This window comes from Eptesicus fuscus, chromosome 6, assembly GCF_027574615.1.
Source record: "Eptesicus fuscus isolate TK198812 chromosome 6, DD_ASM_mEF_20220401, whole genome shotgun sequence".
NCBI lineage: Eukaryota > Metazoa > Chordata > Mammalia > Chiroptera > Vespertilionidae > Eptesicus > Eptesicus fuscus.
Genome location: NC_072478.1, coordinates 34,844,988 through 34,866,641, shown reverse-complemented (window position 1 = coordinate 34,866,641; position 21,654 = coordinate 34,844,988). Strand labels below are relative to the sequence as shown.

The 21,654-nt window shown below is 39.2% G+C and overlaps 1 protein-coding gene across 1 annotated transcript; it reads left to right on the top strand.

The window, feature by feature from the left end:
* The first annotated feature begins 18,581 nt into the window (after positions 1 to 18,581).
* Positions 18,582 to 21,070, top strand: LOC129149227 (disintegrin and metalloproteinase domain-containing protein 25-like). Its single transcript, XM_054716728.1, has 2 exons — positions 18,582 to 20,607; positions 20,745 to 21,070. Exons 1-2 carry the CDS (start codon positions 18,582 to 18,584, stop codon positions 20,816 to 20,818), a joined length of 2,100 nt encoding a protein of 699 aa, XP_054572703.1. The 3' UTR covers positions 20,819 to 21,070.
* Positions 21,071 to 21,654: the final 584 nt, after the last annotated feature.

Below are 21,654 nucleotides of genomic sequence, written 5' to 3'. Positions count from 1 at the left end.
CCTTCCTTTCTTCCTTCCTTCCTTCCTACCTTCCTTCCTTCCTTCCTTCCTTCCTTCCTTCCTTCCCTCCTTTCTTTCCACACCAGAGGATATTTTTCCATTGATTTTTATAGAGCGTGGAAGAGAGAGGGAAAGACAGAGAGAAACAATTATGTGAGAGGGACACTTTGATTGGTTGCCTCCTGCATGAGCCCTGACCTGGGCCCCAGTCCAGGAGGAGCCTGCAACCTAGGTACATACTCTTGACCAGAATCAAACCTGGACCCTGCAGTCAGCAGGCCTAGGCTCTATCCACTTAGCCGAATCAGCTAGAGAAGGATATGTCATTTCTTAGAACCTCCAGCAGCGGACCTTCATTTTTTCCTCCAGGAGTGAGGTGGAAAAACCCTAGATCACCTTCTTGGATTCTTATTAGGCAAGTTTCCAAGAACAATGCAAGTAGCGAACAGGGAGCTTAGCCAATGAGCAGTCAGAAAAGGTGTTTCCTCTGCAGCTCACATGCAGAGGCAGGACTGCCGGCGAGGGCCTGCCCTTGGCCACAGTGGCTGCAAGCAGGTCCTCTCCCCTGTCCCCTTACCCCTCCTGACCTGCACTCAGCAGTGGAGGCTATGGGTGAGGGTGGGGCGGGGGCAGGGCGGGCGGGGCAGGCGGGGCGGGCGGGCCCACCCTCTCCACTCTGGGCCTGCCCTTGGCCGTGGCAGCTTGGGCAGGCCCCTGTCTCTGCTCTGGGCCTCACCTGTGTGTGCAGCCTCCTCCTGACCAGTTGTGACTCATCACAGTGTCCTGGCTAATTTGCATATTACCTCTTTTTAGATAGATAGATGATAGATAGATAGATAGATAGATAGATAGATAGATAGATGATAGAGAGATAGATAATAGAGAGATAGATAGATAGATAGATAGATAATAGATAGATAGATGATAGATAGATAGATAGATAGATAGATGATAGATAGATAGATAGATAGATATAGTACACAGCTGGGAAAAAGTAGGTTTACATTGTGAGTACACAAAACAGTTTAATTTTTTTAATGATTTTATTATTTTCCATACCAATGAATATAAACCTACTTTTGCCCACCACTGATAAGAACTTGCAACTTCCTCTGACTGGCTTATTTCACTTAGCATAATACTCGCCAGGACCCTCCAGGCTATCTCAAAGGTTAAGAAACTCTTCTTTCTTAAACTACATACTGTTCCATTGTGTAAATGTACCACAGAATTTTTATCCACTCATCAACTTATGGGAACTTCACTTTGTGTGTTTTTTTCTCTTTAAATAAATCTTTATTGTTCAGATTATTAAAGATGTTCCTCTTTTTTCCCCCCATAGCTCACCTCCACCTGCTCCCCACCACCCCATCACCTTAGCCCCTGCCACTGTCCTCATCCATAGGTGTAAGATTTTTGTCCAATCTCTTCCCGCACCCCTCACTCCCCCTTCCCCCTGAGAATTGTCAGTCCACTCCCTTTCTTTGCCCTTGATTCTATTATATTCACCAGTTTATTCTGTTCATCAGATTTTTTTATTGACTTAATTTTTAGATTCACTTGTTGATAGATATGTATTTGTTGTCACTTTGTTGTTCATAACTTTTATCTTTACCTTTTTCTTCTTCTTCCTCTTCTTAAAGAATACCCTTCAGCATTTCATATAATACTGGTTTGGTGGTGGTGAACTCCTTTAGCTTTTTCTTGTTTGTGAAGCTCTTGATCTGACCTTCAATTCTGAATGATAGCTTTGCTGGGTAGAGTAATCTTGGTTGTAGGTTCTTGCTATTCATCACTTTGAATATTTCTTGCCACTCCCTTCTGGCCTGCATAGTTTCTGTTGAGAAATCAGCTGACAGTTGTAAGGGTACTCCCTTGTAGGTAACTAACTGTTTTTCTCTTGCTGCTTTCAAGATTCTCTCTTTGTCTTTTGCCCTTGGCATTTCAATTATGATGTGTCTTGGTGTGGTCCTCTTTGGATTCCTTTTGTTTGGGGTTCTCTGTGCTTCCTGGACTTGTAAGTCTATTTCTTTCATCAGGTATGGAAAGTTTTCTGTCATTATTTCTTCTAATAGGTTTTCAATAGTTTGCTCTCTCTCTTCTTCTGGTAGCCCCATAATTCAGATGTTGGTACACTTGAAGTCTTAGAGACTTCTTACACTATCTTCATATTTTTGGTTTCTTTTTGTATTTCTGGTTGGGTGTTTTTTGCTTCCTCATATTTCAAATCTTTGGTTTGATTCTTGGGGTCCTCTAGTCTACTGTTGGATTTCTGTATATTATTCTTTATTTCAGAGAGTGTATGCTTAATTTCTGACTGATCCTTTTCCATTTTTTTTATTTATTTATTTTTTTTTTGGCATTCTCATTAAGATCCTTGAAGGTATCACTAAGTTCCTCAGAGGTCTCACTAAGGTTCTCAGAGGTTTCTAGAAGATTCTTGAGTAACCTTATAACTGATGTTTTGAACTCTATATCCAGTAGTTTGCTTTCCTCCATTTCTTTCATTCATGACATGTTTCTTTGTCTCTGCATTTTGGCTGCTTCCCTGTGTTGATGGAGTGGATTGGTGTGGTAGGTGACCTATAGGACCCAGTGGCTCAGCCTCCCCAATCACCTGAGGTGGACACTCTTGGTGCACCCCTTTGCAGGTTGGGTGCACAGTCTTGTGGTAGTTAAGCCTTGATTGCTGTCGGTACACAGGGAAGAATTGACCTCCAGGCCACTTGGCTGTGAGGATCTGCTGTGTCTATAATGGAAGAACTGCTGTGCTGAAGACACCTTTATGAGGCAGGACTTGCTTCAGTAGGGCTTTGGTGCTCACTGAGTCTGCCTCTTGAGTGTGTCATTTATGTATGTGAGGAGTTGAAATCTGGTGTCGTCTCACATTGACCATTAGGTACATTGGCTCCTGGATCTCCAATGGGGTGCAAACCAGCTACTGTCAGGCCACTCAGCAGAAGCTCCAGCAAGATCTGCAGATTTCTCCTCTTTGCTTGGGGTTTGAAAGTTTTGGAGCTCCTTTACCCAGCTGCAGTTTGTTAGGTTAAGCTGTGAAAGGGCAGGCCATTCATATGCAAAAGCCGCTGAGCACAGTTTGTGTGGGTTTGTAAATTGGATGGGGCGGGGTCTCAGGGAATCACCAGGGCATGGCAAACAGCGATGGCTGCCAGTCAGCTGTCTCTGCATCTCTGTGCCTCTGTGTCTCTGCATCCCTGAGTCCCTCGCCCCAGCACAGTAAACAATTATTCCTGCGAGCACCTCTGCGAGAAAGCCACCCTCACTTTCTGACCCGATGACAAACAATCCAGATTCTCCCCATAGGACTCTGGGTCCCCAGAGTCTCTCCGGAACTGGAGTTCAGAGCAGTTGGGAGCTTGTATCTCCCTTCCAAGTGGAAAAAAAAAAAATGCACCCAGTCACCAGCCCAATTTGCTCACCTCCATACCTCTGCTTTCTGTGCCTCTTAACCTCCTACCCGGTCTCAATGCACTTTTTTCTTTCCTTCTAGTTATAGAGAACTTCTACTCAGCCAGCTTTCCCGTGGTTCTGGGTGGTACTCATTTTGTCTTTTAGTTGTAGTTTTGGTGTGTTTGTTAGAGGCAGCACATATAGGTGTTTACCTTATGCTGCCATCTTGGTCTCTCCCTGGGCACTTCACTTTGGGATGTTTCTAAATCTTAGCTGTTGTAAATAGATTTGCTATGAACATAAGAATATATTCATTCTGATTGATGTTTCTGAATTCTTCGTATATATTCCTTGAAGTGCGATCCCTGGGTCAAATGACAGTGAAATTTTTTAAAACTTTTTGAGGGAATTCCATATTGTTTTCCAAACAGGCTGTGCCAGTCTGCATTCCCACCAGCAGTGTACTAGCTTTCCCTTTTTTCTTTTTTGTTAACTCTTTCAATTTCCTAATTTGCCTTTCTCTAATAATTAAAATGCTTGCTATTTTATTTCAGCTCTTAGATTTATCTGGCCCTCATATATTCTAAAATATTATTAATATGGAAGCCACTACATGCTTTGACTACTCCCTGAAAAATCACCTAAGGGTTAATATTTCCTGATCCCCAGGTAAACCCCTTAAAATATCAGAAAATAAAGGGACAAGAAACTAATTCTAAAAATCAGAGCTCAATTATTTTCCCAGGAAATCATACAACCCATTGCATGATTTTTTTACTTCTCCCAGGTTACCATTTTCCTACATATTAGACTAATTGAACATAGATAATTGATTCTTTCTTTAAGCATTAACAAAAATTTGTAACTCCTTATTTAAGCCTTCATCAATACACTCCATAACCAATCAAATAGACTTCCAGTGTTTATCATATGAAAATTTGTTTTGAATACAGTCAGGTGGTCTTTGTAAATACTTAGGTAGTCCCCCTCCCCAGTAGCTCACATTTTATTCATAGCCAAATACAGTTATTTATCAGCAACAGTCTTAGACAAACAGATTTTACCTCTGTGTATTAGGGTTTAAATCTGGCCCAAAGTTAATAAACTAATATATGTGATACACAATTTCTGTGATTGTCACAAATAAATGAAATAACAAACTTTAGTAACTCAAAAAATCAATGACTAACAAAGTCTTAAAGGAAGAAATAGATTTCAAGTATTTATTGGTCACCAACACAAAATCCATACAATAACTAGTAAAGACTTGTAAACAAGATGAAATAAACAACCAACTATGAAAAGAAAAACATGTAGTGAAATAAAGTTAGCAAAATTAATCCTTAGTATATTCTTCTAATTAAGAGTAGAGCATATAGAAAATTGGATAGGTCCAAATTGTTCTCATAATGCATATGAAAGCATCATATTTTATCCCTCATATTCATTTAATATGAGGTAAATTAATGTTACTGCAGAACTATTAAATTAAGCCAAGAAATTCAAAACCTCATGGTCAAATTTTGTTTTGTAGGATCAGTTTATAACCAAAGCTATGGAAAAACAAGAAAATCCAATGAGGGCAAATAAGAAAGTCCAATGAAGGACAAAGTACAGGCCTGTATGTACTAAAATAGAAGGGTAATGGCAAGTTACTGGAAGACAATGCCAGACAAAATCTCCTGTGTCTCTCAAGGACACTAAATAACTAAATTTGTGTCTATGTTTTATCCAGCCAACCTGCTAAATGTAGAGTGCCCAAATTAGCATTTTTGCCTGCTAACTAGTTAATTTAATAATTAAATGTGTAGCCACATACTTTGTTTTATGAACCTTTCTCTTCTTCTAAATTTTATATTTCTCTTTTCTTGCTGACAATTTAATACTATTCTCCCTTTCAGATTAAGTATCTTTGTATGCAGGTTTTTAATGCCTGTGGTATTATTTTATGTTCAAAAGAGATTTCTAGATGATTAGTGATAGTGGTTTCTTTTGAGAAGGTTTTATAGTGGAGGCAATTTTCCCCTGGATATTCAAGTGTTCAATAATATGACTCAGTGTTAAGGAAATAATATGGAAACAGGAGGATGATATGAGTGAAAGTACTAGAACTGAAGTGTTTCAATTGTGTACAGAGAAAACATAAGATGAAGGTAAGGAAGCTACTTGGTTTACTCACATATTAAAGAGAAATTGAAAATAATCTAGGATGGAGTTGATGAAGCCCCAGTGTTGAGGAACTTTAGACAATTGTATGGTATGTATAATGGAGAAAGTCTTTTTGCTAACTAGCTAAATCTAAAACATCATTACTGGTAAATGACAAGGGGGAAGAGACTTATATTTCCCTATAACATATGAAGTCTCAAAAATCTTTGTTCATAAAGATGGATGTTACAAACTACAAACAGGTTGGTATCTAGTTAGAAAGGATTATCATAACCACTAATTTTCTTCTAATAAGTCATTCAAGAAAGTGAGCTAGAAAGCAAAGAAGCACCCTGTGTTTGTACATGCATGAACACACACACACACACACACACACACACACCATAAGGATATTTTCCTCCTATGTGTTCATACCTTGTTGAGGACCCCCTTCCTTTACTGTATCCATTTATATTTTATTTCTTTTAGATCCACTAAAATGTGTTTTTAATAGGTTGTTACAGTTGAGAAAACACTGATTAGGCCATGACTGAGATGGAGGGAACTTTGATAATTAGGATACAGATATTCATGAATTTGAAGACATTGTGGGAAGAAAAAGATGAAAGTATTTATACAGGGTGCATAGAAAGTCTGATTGTAACTTGAAGCTACTCTACTGTTACTGGAGTTATTACATAAGAATGTCGTATTCTTGCTGAAACTGGTTTGGCTCGATGGATAGAGCGTCGGCCTGCGGACTCAAGGGTCCCAGGTTCAATTCCGGTCAAGGGCATGTACCTTGGTTGTGGGCACATCCCCAGTAGGGGGTGTGTAAGAGGCAGCTGATCGATGTTTCTGACTCTCTATCCCTCTCTCTTCCTCTCTGTAAAAAATCAATAAAATATATTTAAAAAAAAAAAAAAGAATGTCGTATGCTTTCAGGGGCTTCTGCCACTAGAGTCATTAAATACAATAATGTAATGAGGACAAATACAAATTCTAGCTCAACATTTTTTGGCATCTATTTTTCTCTTATTGCCTGATCCCAAATTGATGTCCAAGAAATAGATTATATCAAGGATTTATAAGGGCAAAATTAATTCTCAGCAGTGAACTTGTACTCATTAACAATCCCTTTCCGTCACAACATTACACAGCACTCTATAGCAAGTATAGAGCAAACATATGTAAATAGAGACCATAAGATATTGGGATTTTACTCACAATTTAGAGAAGTTTATGGTCTAAGGCAGTGGTCTGCAAACTCATTAGTCAACAGTCAAATATCAACAGTACAATGATTGGAATTTCTTTTGAGAGCCAAAAACCGACTTCTGTGCATGGGCCACGAAGTTTCAATTGCTCTGTATGTGCGCACCCGCACATGATATTTTGTGGAAGAGCCACACTCAAGGGGCCGAAGAGCCACATGTGGTTCGTGAACCACAGTTTGCCGACCACGGGTCTAAGGTTTCATCTGATTAGCATGAGATATTTTTGTGTTCTTGGAATTTTGTGAAATACAGTGCCTACACTTTAGGACTCAGAAAGCACCCAATTAAACTTGGTGCTCTTGTCACCTTAATGATGATGATAATGTTTAGCTCAAAACAAGACCTTTCCTCCTATCCGAAACGTGATAACAAAGTTTAATGAAAATATCAAATCCTGTATTAAACAAGGTCAATGAGGAATTCTTGGTTTAACCATTTAAGCTATCATGATTGAAAGTCAGCAGTAACAACTTGTGAAAACAAAAACAACATAGAATTTCAGCCCCCTTCTCTGTGCATTAATGAAGACATTAGAAACTCAGAAAATTACAAAACTTGTGGATGAAAAAGGATAATCGAATATATTGAAGTATAACAGTGTTTGAAATAAATATCTGTTCATAATTTCAACCTTCAGGCCAAGGTGTGAGCATATCGCATTTTAATTCTGATTATTTCTTCTTTTAAAGCATCCTCATAAACATAGTCTGCTATTTTTCAGGGTAGTGTAAGCAGTTTGTTGTTACAGTGAAGGGATCAATTCAGTTTGGGTTGAGGAGTTGGACAAATTTGAATTAACAGATTCTAGAAGAAAGGCACATAAGAATGGAAGGGAAACTAATGTGTTACTGAAAGAAATGTGGAGTACTGGTAAATGGTAAAAACAGTTATTTGAGTCCTCTGTGAATTCGATGGATAACTTTAGATTAAGAACAAAAGCCATATTGCCAAAACCGGTTTGGCTCAGTGGATGGAGCATCGGCCTGCGGACTGAAAGGTCCCAGGTTCGATTCCAGTCAGGGGCATGTACCTTGGTTGTGGACGTCCCCAGTAGGGGGTGTGCAGGATGCAGCTGATTGATGTTTCTAGCTCTCTGTCCCTCTCCCTTCCTCTCTGTAAAAAAATCAATAAAATATATAAATATATATATATATAAAAAAAGAACAAAAGCCATGCTAAATTACTTAAGATGTAAGAGTGTGATAATACAATGCAGGCCATAGTCACAGTTTTATGACTTGTCATTGAAGATGAGTTGTAAAGATAAAATAAACTGAATGTTGTATGGGTTGTCCACATCCTTGCTAAATACAGTCAGAATGTAGATAAAATGGTAGAGAAGAAATTTATAAATGAGACTTCAAATTCTTTGAGGTCTGTGTAGGATTGATTTGGGAGTTTGGTGCAAGAGTAAGAAAGAAAGGTACACAAGGATTTAATGAGATGGCCACCAGGCTAGTGGTTCAGAAGTGTCCCTGGTAATCAAAGCAAATTGGGGCCAGCCACCAGGTCTATATGTCACCAGGGGAAGTTAAGACTGGAAATCTTCTTCTGCTGGATTTCACATTGTTGACATATAGGTTTTAGGAGAAATAAGTAGGAATAAGGAGGTCTCCATGAAAAAGTGTAAATAGAGAGGCAGTTGTTACTTTTCATGACAGGAAGTGAGAGGAAAATTATTCTAGAGAGAGAGAGATAGAAGTCCAGGCACAATGAGTGAAAGTAGAAGAAGTAAGCAGAAACAGATAAAGCATCCAAGACATGGTAGCTCTATTCTTAAAATTTTAAGGAGCCTCCATACTGCTTTCCACAGAATCTGCACCAATTTGCATTCTCACCAATAGTGCACGAGAGTTCCTGCTTAATCTCAATATTGCTTAACTAGGCATATTCTGCTACGAAAATCCTTTGATCTATAAACCTTTGTGATGTTTTCATTTTTATACTTTCATTGAATTTTTTAAAAATAACATAATGTACCCAAAACTGACATCGTGGAAAAATAAAGAGTTTTACAACAGAATCTGCTCAAACCTCTTCCCTGTGTGTTTTATGGCCAAGTTTGACTGCTCCAACCTATTGCCTTTTTTTGGTTAGTTACAAATAAAACACATATTTAAATTTTAAATATGAAAATGAAAGGTATTAAGAAACAAATGGAAGAACTAAGAAAATAGTAAAACAACCCTAGATGGTTTGGCTCAGATGATAGAGCATCAGTCTGTGGACTGAAGGGTCCCAGGTACAATTCCAGTCAAGGGCACATGTGTGAGTTGCAGACTTGATCCCCAGTAGGGGACATGCAGGAGGCAGCCAATCAATGATTCGCTCTCATCATTGATGTTTCTATCTCTTTCCCTCTCCCTTCCTTGCTGAAATCAATAAAGATATGTTTTTGAAAAAGAAAGTAGTAAAACAATAAGTCCTTTTAGAGAGTGAAAGTGAATCTAAATTTAGACATATAGTTGGAACTCTGGTAAAGAATGCAGAGGGGAATACTTTTCAATGTTAAAAGCAAATGCCTCTTTCAGTTATTAGGATTTGAACCTAACTAATAGCACTGATATTTTGAAGTAAAATAAAGATTGACTTGAGAAAGTAGTTCTTTATAAAATGTAATTTTTCTCGTGATTTTAAGATCATCTTTGTTTATTTAAATAGAGGAAAGTAACCATTATATAGTACTCCAGCAATCCTATTTGCTCTAAATTCAGTAATATTAATAGAAGATATTCTTTGTACCATCAATCAGTATGATTACCACACAGGTGACTTAATAACATACTGATGTAATCAGAATTTCATCAGGAAAATTAGAAGGAAACAAAGTTTAGTACTTGAAATAACTATCATCAAACATGTGACCACTAAGCAAAATGTGAAATGAAAATTCAATAATTTTCTCACTATTTGACTTATGAATATGCTTACTTCAAAGCACAGCTGGCTAACCAATATATTAATCTAAGCTTTTCTTTTTTCTTTTTTTTTTGCATTATTTATTTATTTATTTTAATGAATCTTTATTGTTCAGATTACAATTGTTTCTCCTTTTTCCCCACATATCTCCCCACCCCCCAGTTCCTACCCTCCCCCTCTTCCCTTACCTCCCCCCCTGCTGACCTTATCCATAGGTGTATGATTTTTGTCCAGTCTCTTCCCATACTCCCCACACAGACACCCCTTTCCCCCTGAGAATTATCAATCCACTCCCATTCTATGCTTGATTCTATTAAGTTCACCAGTTTATTCTGTTCCTCAGATTTTTAATTCACTTGACTTTTAGATTCACTTGTTGATAGATATGTATTTGTTGTTCATAATTTTTATCTTTCTTCTTCTTTTTCCTCTTTTTAAAGAATACCTTTCAGCATTTCATATAATGCTGGTTCGGTGGTGATGAACTCCTTTAGCTTTTTCTTATCTGTGAAGCTCTTTATCTGACCTTCAATTCTGAATGATAACTTTGCTGGGTAGAGTAGTCTTGGTTGTAGGTTCCTGCTATTCATCACTTTGAATATTTCTTGCCACTCCCATCTGGCCTGCATGGTTTCTGTTGAGAAATTAGCTGATAATCGTATGGGAGCTCCCTTGTAGGTAACTAACTGTTTTTCTCTTGCTGCTTGTAAGATTCTCTCTTTGTCTTTTGCTCTTGGCATTTTAATTACGATGTGTCTTGGTGTGGTCCTCTTTGGATTCCTTTTGTTTGGGGTTCTGTGTGCTTCCTGGACTTGTAAGTCTATTTCTTTCATCAGGTGGGGGAAGTTTTCGTTCATTATTTCTTCAAATAGGTTTTCAGCATCTTGCTCTCTCTCTTCTTCTGGTACCCCCATAATTCTGATGTTGGTTCGCTTGAAGTTGTCCCAGAGGCTTCTTACACTATCTTCAACTTTCTGAATTCTCTTCTCTTCATGCTTCTCTGGAAGAGTGTCCTTGGCCTCTTTGTATTCCAAATCTTTGAGTTGATTCTTGCGATCCTCTAGTCTGCTTTTGGGTCTCTGTATAATATTTTTTATCTCAGTCAGTGTATGTTTAATTTCTAGTTGGTCCTCATTGAATTTATCGGCCTTCTCCATGAAATTCCTGAAAAACCTTATAACCGTGGTTTTGAACTCTATGTCCAGTCGCTTGTTCTCCTCCATTTCTTTGGTTTGTGATCTGTTTCCTTGCCTTCTCATATTCTCTGCTTCCCTAAGTTGGTAGGGTAGTTTTGTGTAGTAGGTGTCCTATTGGTTCAACGGGTCAGCCTCCCAGTTACTTGAGGTGGACACTCTTAGTGTACCCTTGTGTACTGTGTGTCCCCCAGCAGGAGCTACAGCAAGGGCTAGTTTTCTCCTCCTTTGCTTGGGCGGTTTTGGAGCAGTCTGACTGGAGCTGCAGTTGGTTAAGCTGCCACAGAACAGGTCATTTATATGCAAAAGCCGCTGTGTGGAGCCTGGGCGGGTTTGTAGAATGTGTGGGGCGGGGCCTCAGGGCGGGGCCTCAGGGCGGGGCGGGGTCTCAGGGCGTCACTAGGCTGGGGCATGGCCAACGGCGATGGCTGCCGTCAGCTGTCTCTGCCTTTCCACGTTTCCAAGTCCCTGCGCCCCACGCTCCAGCGCAGTAAACAATGATTGCTGGGCGCACCACTGCAAAAAAGTCACTCTCACTTTCCGACCCGATGGCCGAGAGTCCAGCTTCTCCCCGTAGGTGCCTGGGTCCCCCGAGTGTCCCCAGAAACTGGATTTCAGAGTGATCGGGAGCTTGTCTCCCTGCGGGTTGAAGAAAAGCCGCGCACCCAGCCGCCCGCCGCCGGCCCGATTCGCGTGCCTCCGTACCTCAGCTTTTCAGCGATTGTGCTTCTTTCTCTTCTTAGTTGTAAATCTTCCACTCAGCCAGCTTTCCCGTGGTTCTGGGTGGTAGACGTTTTTGTCTTTTAGTTGTATTTTTGAAATTGTTGTGTGAGGCAGCAGATTAGTTGTTTAACTATGCCGCCATCTTGGTTCCTCCCTCTAATCTAAGCTTTTCATTATACTAATAATATTACTTTAAAAATTGTGATTTCTTATTTTCCTTTTTAGCAGTGTCTGAAAGGGGTGCATGCATTTCCTTTAATAATGTAATATTGCTGTATGATTTAATAACATCATTAATAAATCTGTATTGTTTTCTCAGCATTAATCTTATAACTTTCATTATTTCTCTTTAATCCTAAAACTCTATACCAACTATAATAGCTGTGTTTTCAGAGATGCATAAATAAAACTACTGTAAAATTATTGTAACTACTTTAATCATATAAGGAGAGTAAAAAAACTACAAAGAATCATACAAAGAGAGTATAACATCCAATGTCATTTCTGAACCTATACAGTTCTGAGCAGTAACTAAACTTGTCATGAGAGCAAAAAGTATAAATGAAAATTGTGGTCTGACTACCTACTTCTATGCTAGAGCAATCAAGTAATTATTTTTATTTATCTGTTTGTTTGTTTATTAAAATAAACTTTAACTTAAAAAATTTAAAGAAATATTATACCCGGACTGATGTGGCTCAGTTGGTTGGAGCATCCTCCTGTACACCAAAAGGTAGTAGGTTCACTCCCAGGTGGGGCACATGTGAGAGGCAACCCATTGACGTTACTCTATCACATCAACATTTCCCTTTCCCTATATCTCTATCTCCCTCTTTCCATTCCTCTCTCTAAAATCAATAAATATAAAACAGGGTGTCCCCCAAATATATACACACCTTGAATGGTTATAAAGTCAGTGTCTATTAACATGCAGTTCATTTCCAAAATTTAAAAGAATCTACAGAAATGAATGCTTATTAGCAACACCTGTTTTCAAATTGATGCCCGTTCTTGTCCAGGCCCTGCTGATGAAGTGAAGCAATAGAATCATAAACATCAAGAATTCTTTCATTTGGTATTTGTGGACCCTCAATTCTCTGACAATTGCTGGTTTTGTATCAAAATCTTTATCTTTTATGTATTTGCATAAAAAAGTTTAGTGGATAAATTTTATTTGTACAAAGCTTAGTCTGGCTTCACCCATTATTTCAAATCTGTTAACCTGAAAAGCAGTGAAAATTAAGTGACTTATCAGTTGTTAAAGTATGTATACATGTTTTGGGGACACCTTTTATATATAATCTAAATATGAAAAAGATAACAGAGTTTCTAGAAATAAAATCTCAGTTTACATTATTAAGTTACATTTGTTAAAACTAATTAAAAAATACTCATATAGTATTATTATCTAAAGTATTTTTTTACTGAGAATTATATTTTATTTAGACATTTTTGTTTGCAACTAAAAATCTGTGAGTTTTAAATTAACACTAGAGGCCCGGTGCACGAAATTCATGCATGGAGGGGAGGGTCCCTCAGCCCAGCCTGCACCCACTCCAATCAGGGACCCCTCAGGGGATGTCCAACCGCCAGTTAGGCCCAATTCCTGTGGGATTGAGCCTAAACTGGCGGTCAGACTCCCCTCTCACAATCTGGAACTGCTGGCTCCTAACCACTCACCTGACTGCCTGCCTGATTGCTCCTAACCCCTCTGCCTGCCTGCCTGCCTGCCTGCTCGCCTGATCACCCCTAACCCCTCCCCTGCCTGCCTGCCTGCCTGCCTAATAGCCCCTAATTGCCCTCCCCTGCCAGCCTGATCAAGCTCCCAACTGCTCTCCCCTGCCAGCCTGATTGAGCCCCCAACTTCCTCTGCCTGCCTTCATGTGGTCAGTTTTCTCCAATAAATGCAGTTGTGTCTTTTTTGAAAACTCTTCTAAATACAAAGCTGTAAATAGTTTATGAACCAAGAATTTCATGTTTTCCATCTCAGTAATGTGCTCACAACTCAGTTTTCCTCTCTTGGGATAATGTAAGTAACATATTTATTACAACAAGTTTAAAATTATTCATGAGCAAAATACCCATCAATGTTGAAGCTGCAATCTCACTGCCATCCACCATGAAGATGGCTGCAGTTGTGACACCTTTACCTTCATTTTGGAGGTCCTGGAGGAATAAACCAACTATTGATGACATTGGTTTGGATGGAAATTGACAGTTCTCTTATGTGGATGGCAAAGGAAGTGTTATCTAGTTAAGGTCATGTCTGTACTTAACTCTTATTTCATCAGGGGGCACCACTGACCTATAAAGATGTGATGGATATTATTTCAGATTTCCACACAGATTCACATAAAAAACCTGGGGCATCATAGGATCACCACATGGTTATGATGATGCTAAACTGTCATTTTCCTCAACATTATCAAGGGCCCGGGCTATGAGCATGACTTATCAGTGATGACTTAACCTTGATCGCCTGGCTGAGTTAGTCTTTGTCTGGTTTCTACTTCCCTTCACTCTACCTCTTTAAGTGCATTCTTTGTCACTATGAGAAGTACACAGTTATGGGGTGAGGAGATATGCTCTAACTCTTTGAGGGAAGAATATCTACATAAATTATTTAGAATTATTCTGCATAAAAGATTGCTCTCTACTCCCCATTTATTTATTTCTTCAGTGATTTTTTTTTCATCTGAATATGGAATCAAGGACATTTATTTTATACTTTGGCACTTAAATTTTCTGGCTTTAGCCATTTAAATTTCTTTCAGTTAATTGCTGTGTCTCTTTGACATAGGATCACCTATTTTTGTTGTCGTTTTTGCACTTTCTTACTATCTGGCATTATAAGATGTTCCAGGTTCATTCTATATTGCCTGTCTCAGCTCTAGAATTAGTTATTTCTTCAAGAAACCCTGATTTCTTTTAGTGGAGAGGAGGATTAGAAACCAAGGCATGGTGCTTCTGTATATGTATATATCTGTATCTATATTGACATACTATCTTAATCTATATTATTCTACAAATGAGTTTTTACTGATGTGTCTCATTCTATTCTACTACCACACCATCAGTCTAGTTTTTTTAGAGGTTTTTTTTTTAATTTCTTTATTGACTAAGGTATTACATATGTGTCCTTATTCCACCATTACCCCCCACCACCTCCAATTCATGTCCCCATCCCCCTTTTGTTGTGTCCATTGATTAGGCTTATATGCATGCATATAAGTCTTTTGGTTGATCTCTCCCCCTTACCTCTACCGTCCCCTGCCTTCCCTGAGGTTTGACGTTCTGATTAACGTTTCTCTGTCTCTGGATCTATTTTTGTTCATCAGTTTATGTTGTTCATTATATTCCACAAATGAATGAGATCATGTGATATTTATCTTTCTCTGCCTGGCTTATTTCACTAAGCATAATGCTCTCCAGCTCCATCCATGTTGTTGCAAATGGTAAGAACGCCTTCTTTTTTACTGCAGCGTAGTATTCCATTGTTTAGATGTACCACAGTTTTTTAATCCACTCATCTGCTGATGGACACTAAGGCTGTTTCCAAATCTTAGCTATGGTAAATTGTGCTGCTATGAACATAGGGGTGCATATATCCTTTCTGATTCGTGTTTCTAGTTTCTTGGAATATATTTCTTTTTTTAAATATATTTTATTGATTTTTTACAGAGAGGAAGAGAGAGGGATAGAGAGTTAGAAACATCGATGAGAGAGAATCATTGATCAGCTGCCTCTTGCACACCCTGTACTGGGGATGTGCCCACAACCAAGGTACATGCCCTTGACCGGAATCGAACCTGGGACCCTTCAGTCCACAGGCCCATGCTCTATCCACTGAGCCAAACCGGTTTCGCTACTTGGAATATATTTCTAAAAGTGCAATCACTGGGTCAAACGAGAGTTCAATTTTTAGTTTTTTGAGGAAACTCCATGCTGTTCTCCACAGTGGCTGCACCAGTCTGCATTAACACCAGCAGTACACGAGGGTTCCTTTTTCTCTGCATCTGCACCAGTACTTGTCGTTTGTTGATTTATTGATAATAGCCATTCTGACAGGTGTGAGATGGTACCACATTGTTGTTTTGATTTGCATCTCTTGGATGATTAGTGACTTTGAGCAGGTTTTTGTTTATCTCTTGGCCTTCCTTCTGTCTTCTTTTGAAAAGTGTCTATTTAGATCAGTTGCCCATTTTTTGATTGGGTTGTTTATCTTCTTTTTGTTAAGCTGCATGAGTTCCCTATAAATGTTGGAGATTAAACCCTTATCGTTGATATCATTGGCAAATATGTTCTCCTATGCAGTGGGCTTTCTTGTTGTTTTATTGATGGTCTCCTTTGCTGTGCAAAAGCTTTTTATTTTGATGTAGTCCCATGTGTTTATTTTCTCTTTAGTTTCCATTGCCCTAGGAGCAGTATCAGTGAAGAAATTGCTTCTGCATATGTCAGAGATTTTTCTGCTTGTGGATTCCTCTAGTATTTTTATGGTTTTCCATCTTATATTTAAGTCCTTTATCCATTTTGAGTTTATTTTTTTGTATATGGTGTAAGTTGGTGGTCTAGTTTCATTTTTTTGCATCTATTTGTCCAATTTTCCCAACACCATTTATTGAGGAGACTGTCTTGACTCCATTGTATGTTCATGCCTCCTTTGTCAAATATTAATTGAGCATAGTGAGTTGGGTTGATTTCTGGGTTCTCTATTCTATTCCATTGATCTATATGTCTGTTCTTGTGCCAGTACCAGGCAGTTTTGAGAACAGTGGCTTTGTAATACAGCTTGATATCTGATATTGAGATCCCATCTACTTTGTTCTTCTTTCCCAGGATTGCTGTAGCTATTCGGGGTCTTTTGTTATTCCAGATGATTTTTTGGAAAGTTCTTTCTAGGTCTGTGAAATATGCCATTGGCATTTTAATGGAAAGTGCATTGAATTTATAAATTGCTTTGGGTAGTATGGACATTATAATGATGTTGATTCTACCAATCCATGAACATGGTATGTTCTTCCATCTGTTTGTGTCTTCCTCTATCGCTTTTTTCAGTGTTGTGTAGTTTTCTGCATATAGATTTTTTACCTCCTTAGTTAAGTTTATTTCTAAGTATTTTTTTTTTTTTTTGGTGCAATGGTAAATGAGATTGCTTTTTCTAGTCATTCTTTCTGTAAGTTCATTATTGGTGTATAGAAATGCCATAGATTTCTTGGTGTTAATTTTGTATCTTGCTACAATGCCAAATTCATTTATTAAGTCTAATCATTTTTTATGGAGTCTTTAGGGTTTTCTATGTACAGTATCATGTCATCTGCAAATAAGGACAGTTTTACTCCTTCTTTTTCAATTTGGATGCCTTTTATTTCTTCTTCTTGTCTGATCACAATGGCTAGTACTTCTAGCACTATGTTGTACAGGAGTGGTGAGAGTGGGCATCCCTGTCTTGTTCCTGTTCTTAGGGGAAACGGTTTTAGTTTTTGCCCTTTGAGTATGATGTTGGCTGTGGGTTTGTCATATATGGCTTTTATTATGTTGAGGTATGATCCTTCTATTCCCACCTTGCTGAGAGTTTTTGTCAAGAAAGGGTGTTGGATTTTGTCAAATGCTTTTTCTGCATCAATTGATATGACTATGTGATTTTTACCTCTCAATTTGTTTATGTGATGTATCACATTTATTGATTTGCAAATATTGTACCATCCTTGCATCCCCGAGATAATTTCTACTTGGTCATGGTGTCTGATCTTTCTGATGTACTGCTGGAGCCGATTTGCTAGAATTTAGTTGAGGATTTTGGCATCTATGTTCATGAGGGATATTGGTCTGTAATTCTCTTTCATTGTGTTGTCTTTTATCTGGTTTTGGTATTAGGGAGATGCTGACTTCATAGAATGAGCTTGGAAGTGTTACTTCCTCTTGAATTTTTTGGAATAATCTGAGGATGATAGGTTTTAGTTCTTCCTTGAATGTTTGGTAAAACTCCCCTGTGAAGCCATCTGGCCCCGGGCTTTTGTTTGCTGGAAGCTTTTTGATGACTGCTTCAATTTCTTTCATAGTTATCAGCCTATTGAGATTTTTGGAATCTTCCTGAGTAAGTTTTGGAAGGTTGTATTTTTCTAGGAATGTGTTCATTTCGTCCAGGTTGTCTAGTTTGTTAGAATAGAGTTGTTCATACTATTTTTTAATAATCCTTTGTATTTTGGTAGGGTCTGTTGTTATTTCTCCTCTTTCATTTCTGATTGAACATCTGTTCAACTTTATATTAAGGCCCTTCATTTTATATATTTATTTTGAAAATATTCTCACATTTTCATGTAGTTAGTGGTATAATTAATCACTATGTGTCATTCATCTAGTTTCAAAAGGTGTCAGTCTATGACTAATAACCATTTTTTTGTACACAGACAGTCTCACACTGCCTTACAATTTCTTTTTTTAATATGTTTTTATTGATTTTTAGAGAGAGAGAAAGGAAGAGGGAGAGAGAGATAGAAACAATTATGAGAGAGAAACATTGATCAGCTACCTCCTGTATGCCCCATACTGGAGATCGAATCTACAACCTGGGCATGTTCCCTGACAAGGATTTGAACCAGTGACTTCTTGGTGAATGGGACAACAGTCAATCAACTCTTCCACATGGGCCAGGGTGCCTTAAAATTTCTTAAGGGCAAATGAATGCAGTTATTCTGAGTCAAGTCTTGAGCCAAACACTAATCCATTTTAGCTTTTCCTCTTCCACCTTGGCATGCTCATAACCGCCAACCCTATCTCTACTGTTCTTTTTATTTTCTCTTCCAGTGTGCACCTATGATGGTATGAGCCTGCCAGAGAACAGATTCAAAGTCCATGCTGAACACCCAGCTCAGAGGGAACAGTGATGCTTTCTGCCCGTCCTATTTTGCCAATGGCTGTGTATGGTGGCTCCATAATGGCTCTGAGTGAGGCCCTGGTGTATGTGAGGAACATTCTGTTGACACTCTGGCTGGGGGTGATTCTGTTCTCATATGGATGGTTCTTGGTTGTGCATGCCCAACGCCATGGTTCCCCAGAAGTAGTGATTCCCTTGAGGGTAACAGGCACTGCATTTGGCATGAAGACTAAAGATTGGCTCTCTTACAGAATGCATTTTGGAGGTCAGAATCAGGTCATACACATGAAGGTCAACAGGCATTTTCTATCTAGACACTTCCGAGTGTTTACCTACTCAGACCAGGGCGCTCTCCTTGAGGACCAGCCTTTTATCCAGAATGACTGCTACTATCATGGTTATGTGGAGGGAGACCCACAATCCCTGGTTGTCCTCAGTACCTGCTTGGGGGGGTTGCAAGGAATATTACAGACAAATGACACTGTTTATGAAATAGAGCCCAAGACACTTTCTACCATATTTGAACATTTCATATATAAAGTGGACAGGGAGGAGACACAGTTGCCACCCATGAGATGTGGAGTAACAGATGAAGAAATTGCACGACAACTGAAGTTTCAACACAATGTTAATTTCACTTTGATGCAGAGTGGGTATGAAGGCTGGTGGACCCACAGGCGGCTTCTTGAACTGGCAGTGGTGGTGGAACACAATCTCTATCTTCATCACAAAAGTAACATTTCAGCTGTGCAGTATGAAGCATTCCTTATTGGCAATGACGTAGATAACTTTTTGAGTTCACTGGATGTTGATGTGGTTTTCATGGGAATTGAGGTCTGGACTGAAAAAAACCCGACATCATTAGATACCTTAGGTGGTGGTCTAAGCGGATTTTGCAATTGGAAGCAAACTAGCTTAAATAAGCGCATTCCTCATGATATTGCACATCTTTTTGTAATGCGTGATTATGGTATTCTTGCTGGCCTGGCCTATTTGGGAACAGTATGTAACTATAAATTTAATTGTGGAGTAGAAACTTTAATGGGCGAAACTTTGTATTCCTTTGCATATACTGTGGCACATGAGATTGGTCATAATTTTGGTATGTATCATGATGAACCACCTTGTACATGTGGACGTCCAAACTGCATAATGTTTCCAGTAAAATCAAGTGCAACTACATTCAGCAACTGCAGTTATGCTAGCTTCATGAACACCATTGCAAGGCGAAATTGTATGTACATTTCATCAAATACAGAGAACATCTTCAAACTTGCACAGTGTGGGAACGGTGTGGTTGAAGAAGGAGAAGAGTGTGACTGTGGCGCTTTACATTCGTGTATGAAAGATTCCTGCTGTGAGTTCAACTGCACTCTCAGCGCTGGAGCTAATTGTGCTTTTGGACTTTGTTGCAAAGACTGCCAGATCATTCAAACAGGAAAAGTTTGTAGAAAAAAGGAAAGTAACTGTGATCTCCCAGAGTGGTGCAATGGAACATCCTACCATTGTCCAGAGGATGTGTATGTGCAGAATGGGGTGTCATGCAAGGGTGGTGGCTACTGCTATGAAAAGAGATGCAATAACCGTAAAAAGCAGTGTAGGAACATTTTTGGCAAAGAAGCCAATAGTGCAAATCAGAGTTGCTACACAGAAATGAACACCCGAGGTGACCGTTTTGGGAACTGTGGCTTCAGGCACGCTAGATACGTAAAATGTAATATCTCAGATACCTTATGTGGGAGAATTCAGTGTGATAACGTGATAGAACTTCCCCTTCTGAGAGATCATTCTACTGTGCATTGGACTCATTTCAATGATGTCACCTGCTGGGGTACCGACTACCATTTGGGAATGACCATACCTGACATTGGTGATGTGAAAGATGGGACAGAGTGTGGGGCAGAACATGTCTGCATCCAAAGGAAGTGTGTCAATATGTCACATCTGATAACTGCTTGTGAACCTAAGACCTGCAACCAGAAAGGAGTCTGCAACAACAGACAGCACTGCCATTGCAACCCGGAGTGGGACCCTCCCTTCTGCCTGAAAGAAGGCTATGGAGGTAGTATAGATAGTGGGCCACCCCCTCGGAAAAAAAGGATCAAAATTAGGCAAAAGAAACATTACCTGCTACTACTCTCATTGATTCGTTTTATTCTTTTATTATGTTTGCTAATTTTTTGGGTTTTTGACTTTCAGCAGAACATGTAAGAGTGAAAAGCAGAATGTGCCAACTTCACATGAATAAAAAGAGCAAATTGCCAAGATTTTAGCTACAAAAGAAGAGCAAGTTGATGCAATTTCATCTAAGGAAAAACAGCAAAATGTTCTACTGCTTATTGAAAGAAAAGGCACAATTGACTATTTCAAAGAAGAAGTTCAGTCTGACCCTATTTCTTGTGCACTAAATGTTAGTCTCCTGGTTGTAGAAATGTTACTGAATGTGTCACAGGCCATTGACATAATGCTCAAGAATTTTTATTATTTGGGATCCTAAAATATTGGCCATTAAAAAATTACCAAAATATCCTAATTCCTAGAATATTACTACTTTTCTTTATCTAATCTAATAATAGACAAATATGCAAATTGACCATACCTCCGACACACCCAGAAGCCACGCCCACAAGCCACGCCCACCATCCAATCAGAGCGAGTATGCAAATTAACCCAAACCAAGATGGCTACAGCCACAGAGAGCAAGGTTCCCTAGGTAACAGAGGAAGCCAAGCTTTCTGCCAGCCATTGCAGGCCTAAGCCTCCACTCAAGTTACAAAGTTTCAATTATAGAAGGAAAACAAATTCAAACAAATGGCGGCAGAATGGAGCTTGAGAGAGCAGGCCAGGGTTGCCGCCAGCAACAGGGGTAGCAAAGCTTTCCGCACACCCTGGCCGGGCCCACCCGCTTAAGGCAACAAAGTTTCAATTATAACCCCAACACAAATGGATTCGGGCCTCGGAGGGAGCCCCAGGCTTGGCTCTGCTCCAGGCTACAAAGTTTCAGTTGTAGAAGGAAAATAAATTCCAGATACCAGGGTCTCCACTTGCATCCCAGGGGACGTGGCCCACCAGCAAACCACCACAGGCCCCTCGCGCAGGCCGCCCCACG

What these genes read in the sequence shown, in the direction of transcription:
- LOC129149227 (XM_054716728.1), top strand. Translation starts at nt 18,582, where the DNA reads ATGGCTGTGTATGGTGGCTCCATAATGGCTCTGAGTGAGGCCCTGGTG. An exon ending in CCTGAAAGAAGGCTATGGAG is followed by an intron (nt 20,608 to 20,744) that starts GTAGTATAGATA and finishes TTTGACTTTCAG; the next exon opens with CAGAACATGTAAGAGTGAAA.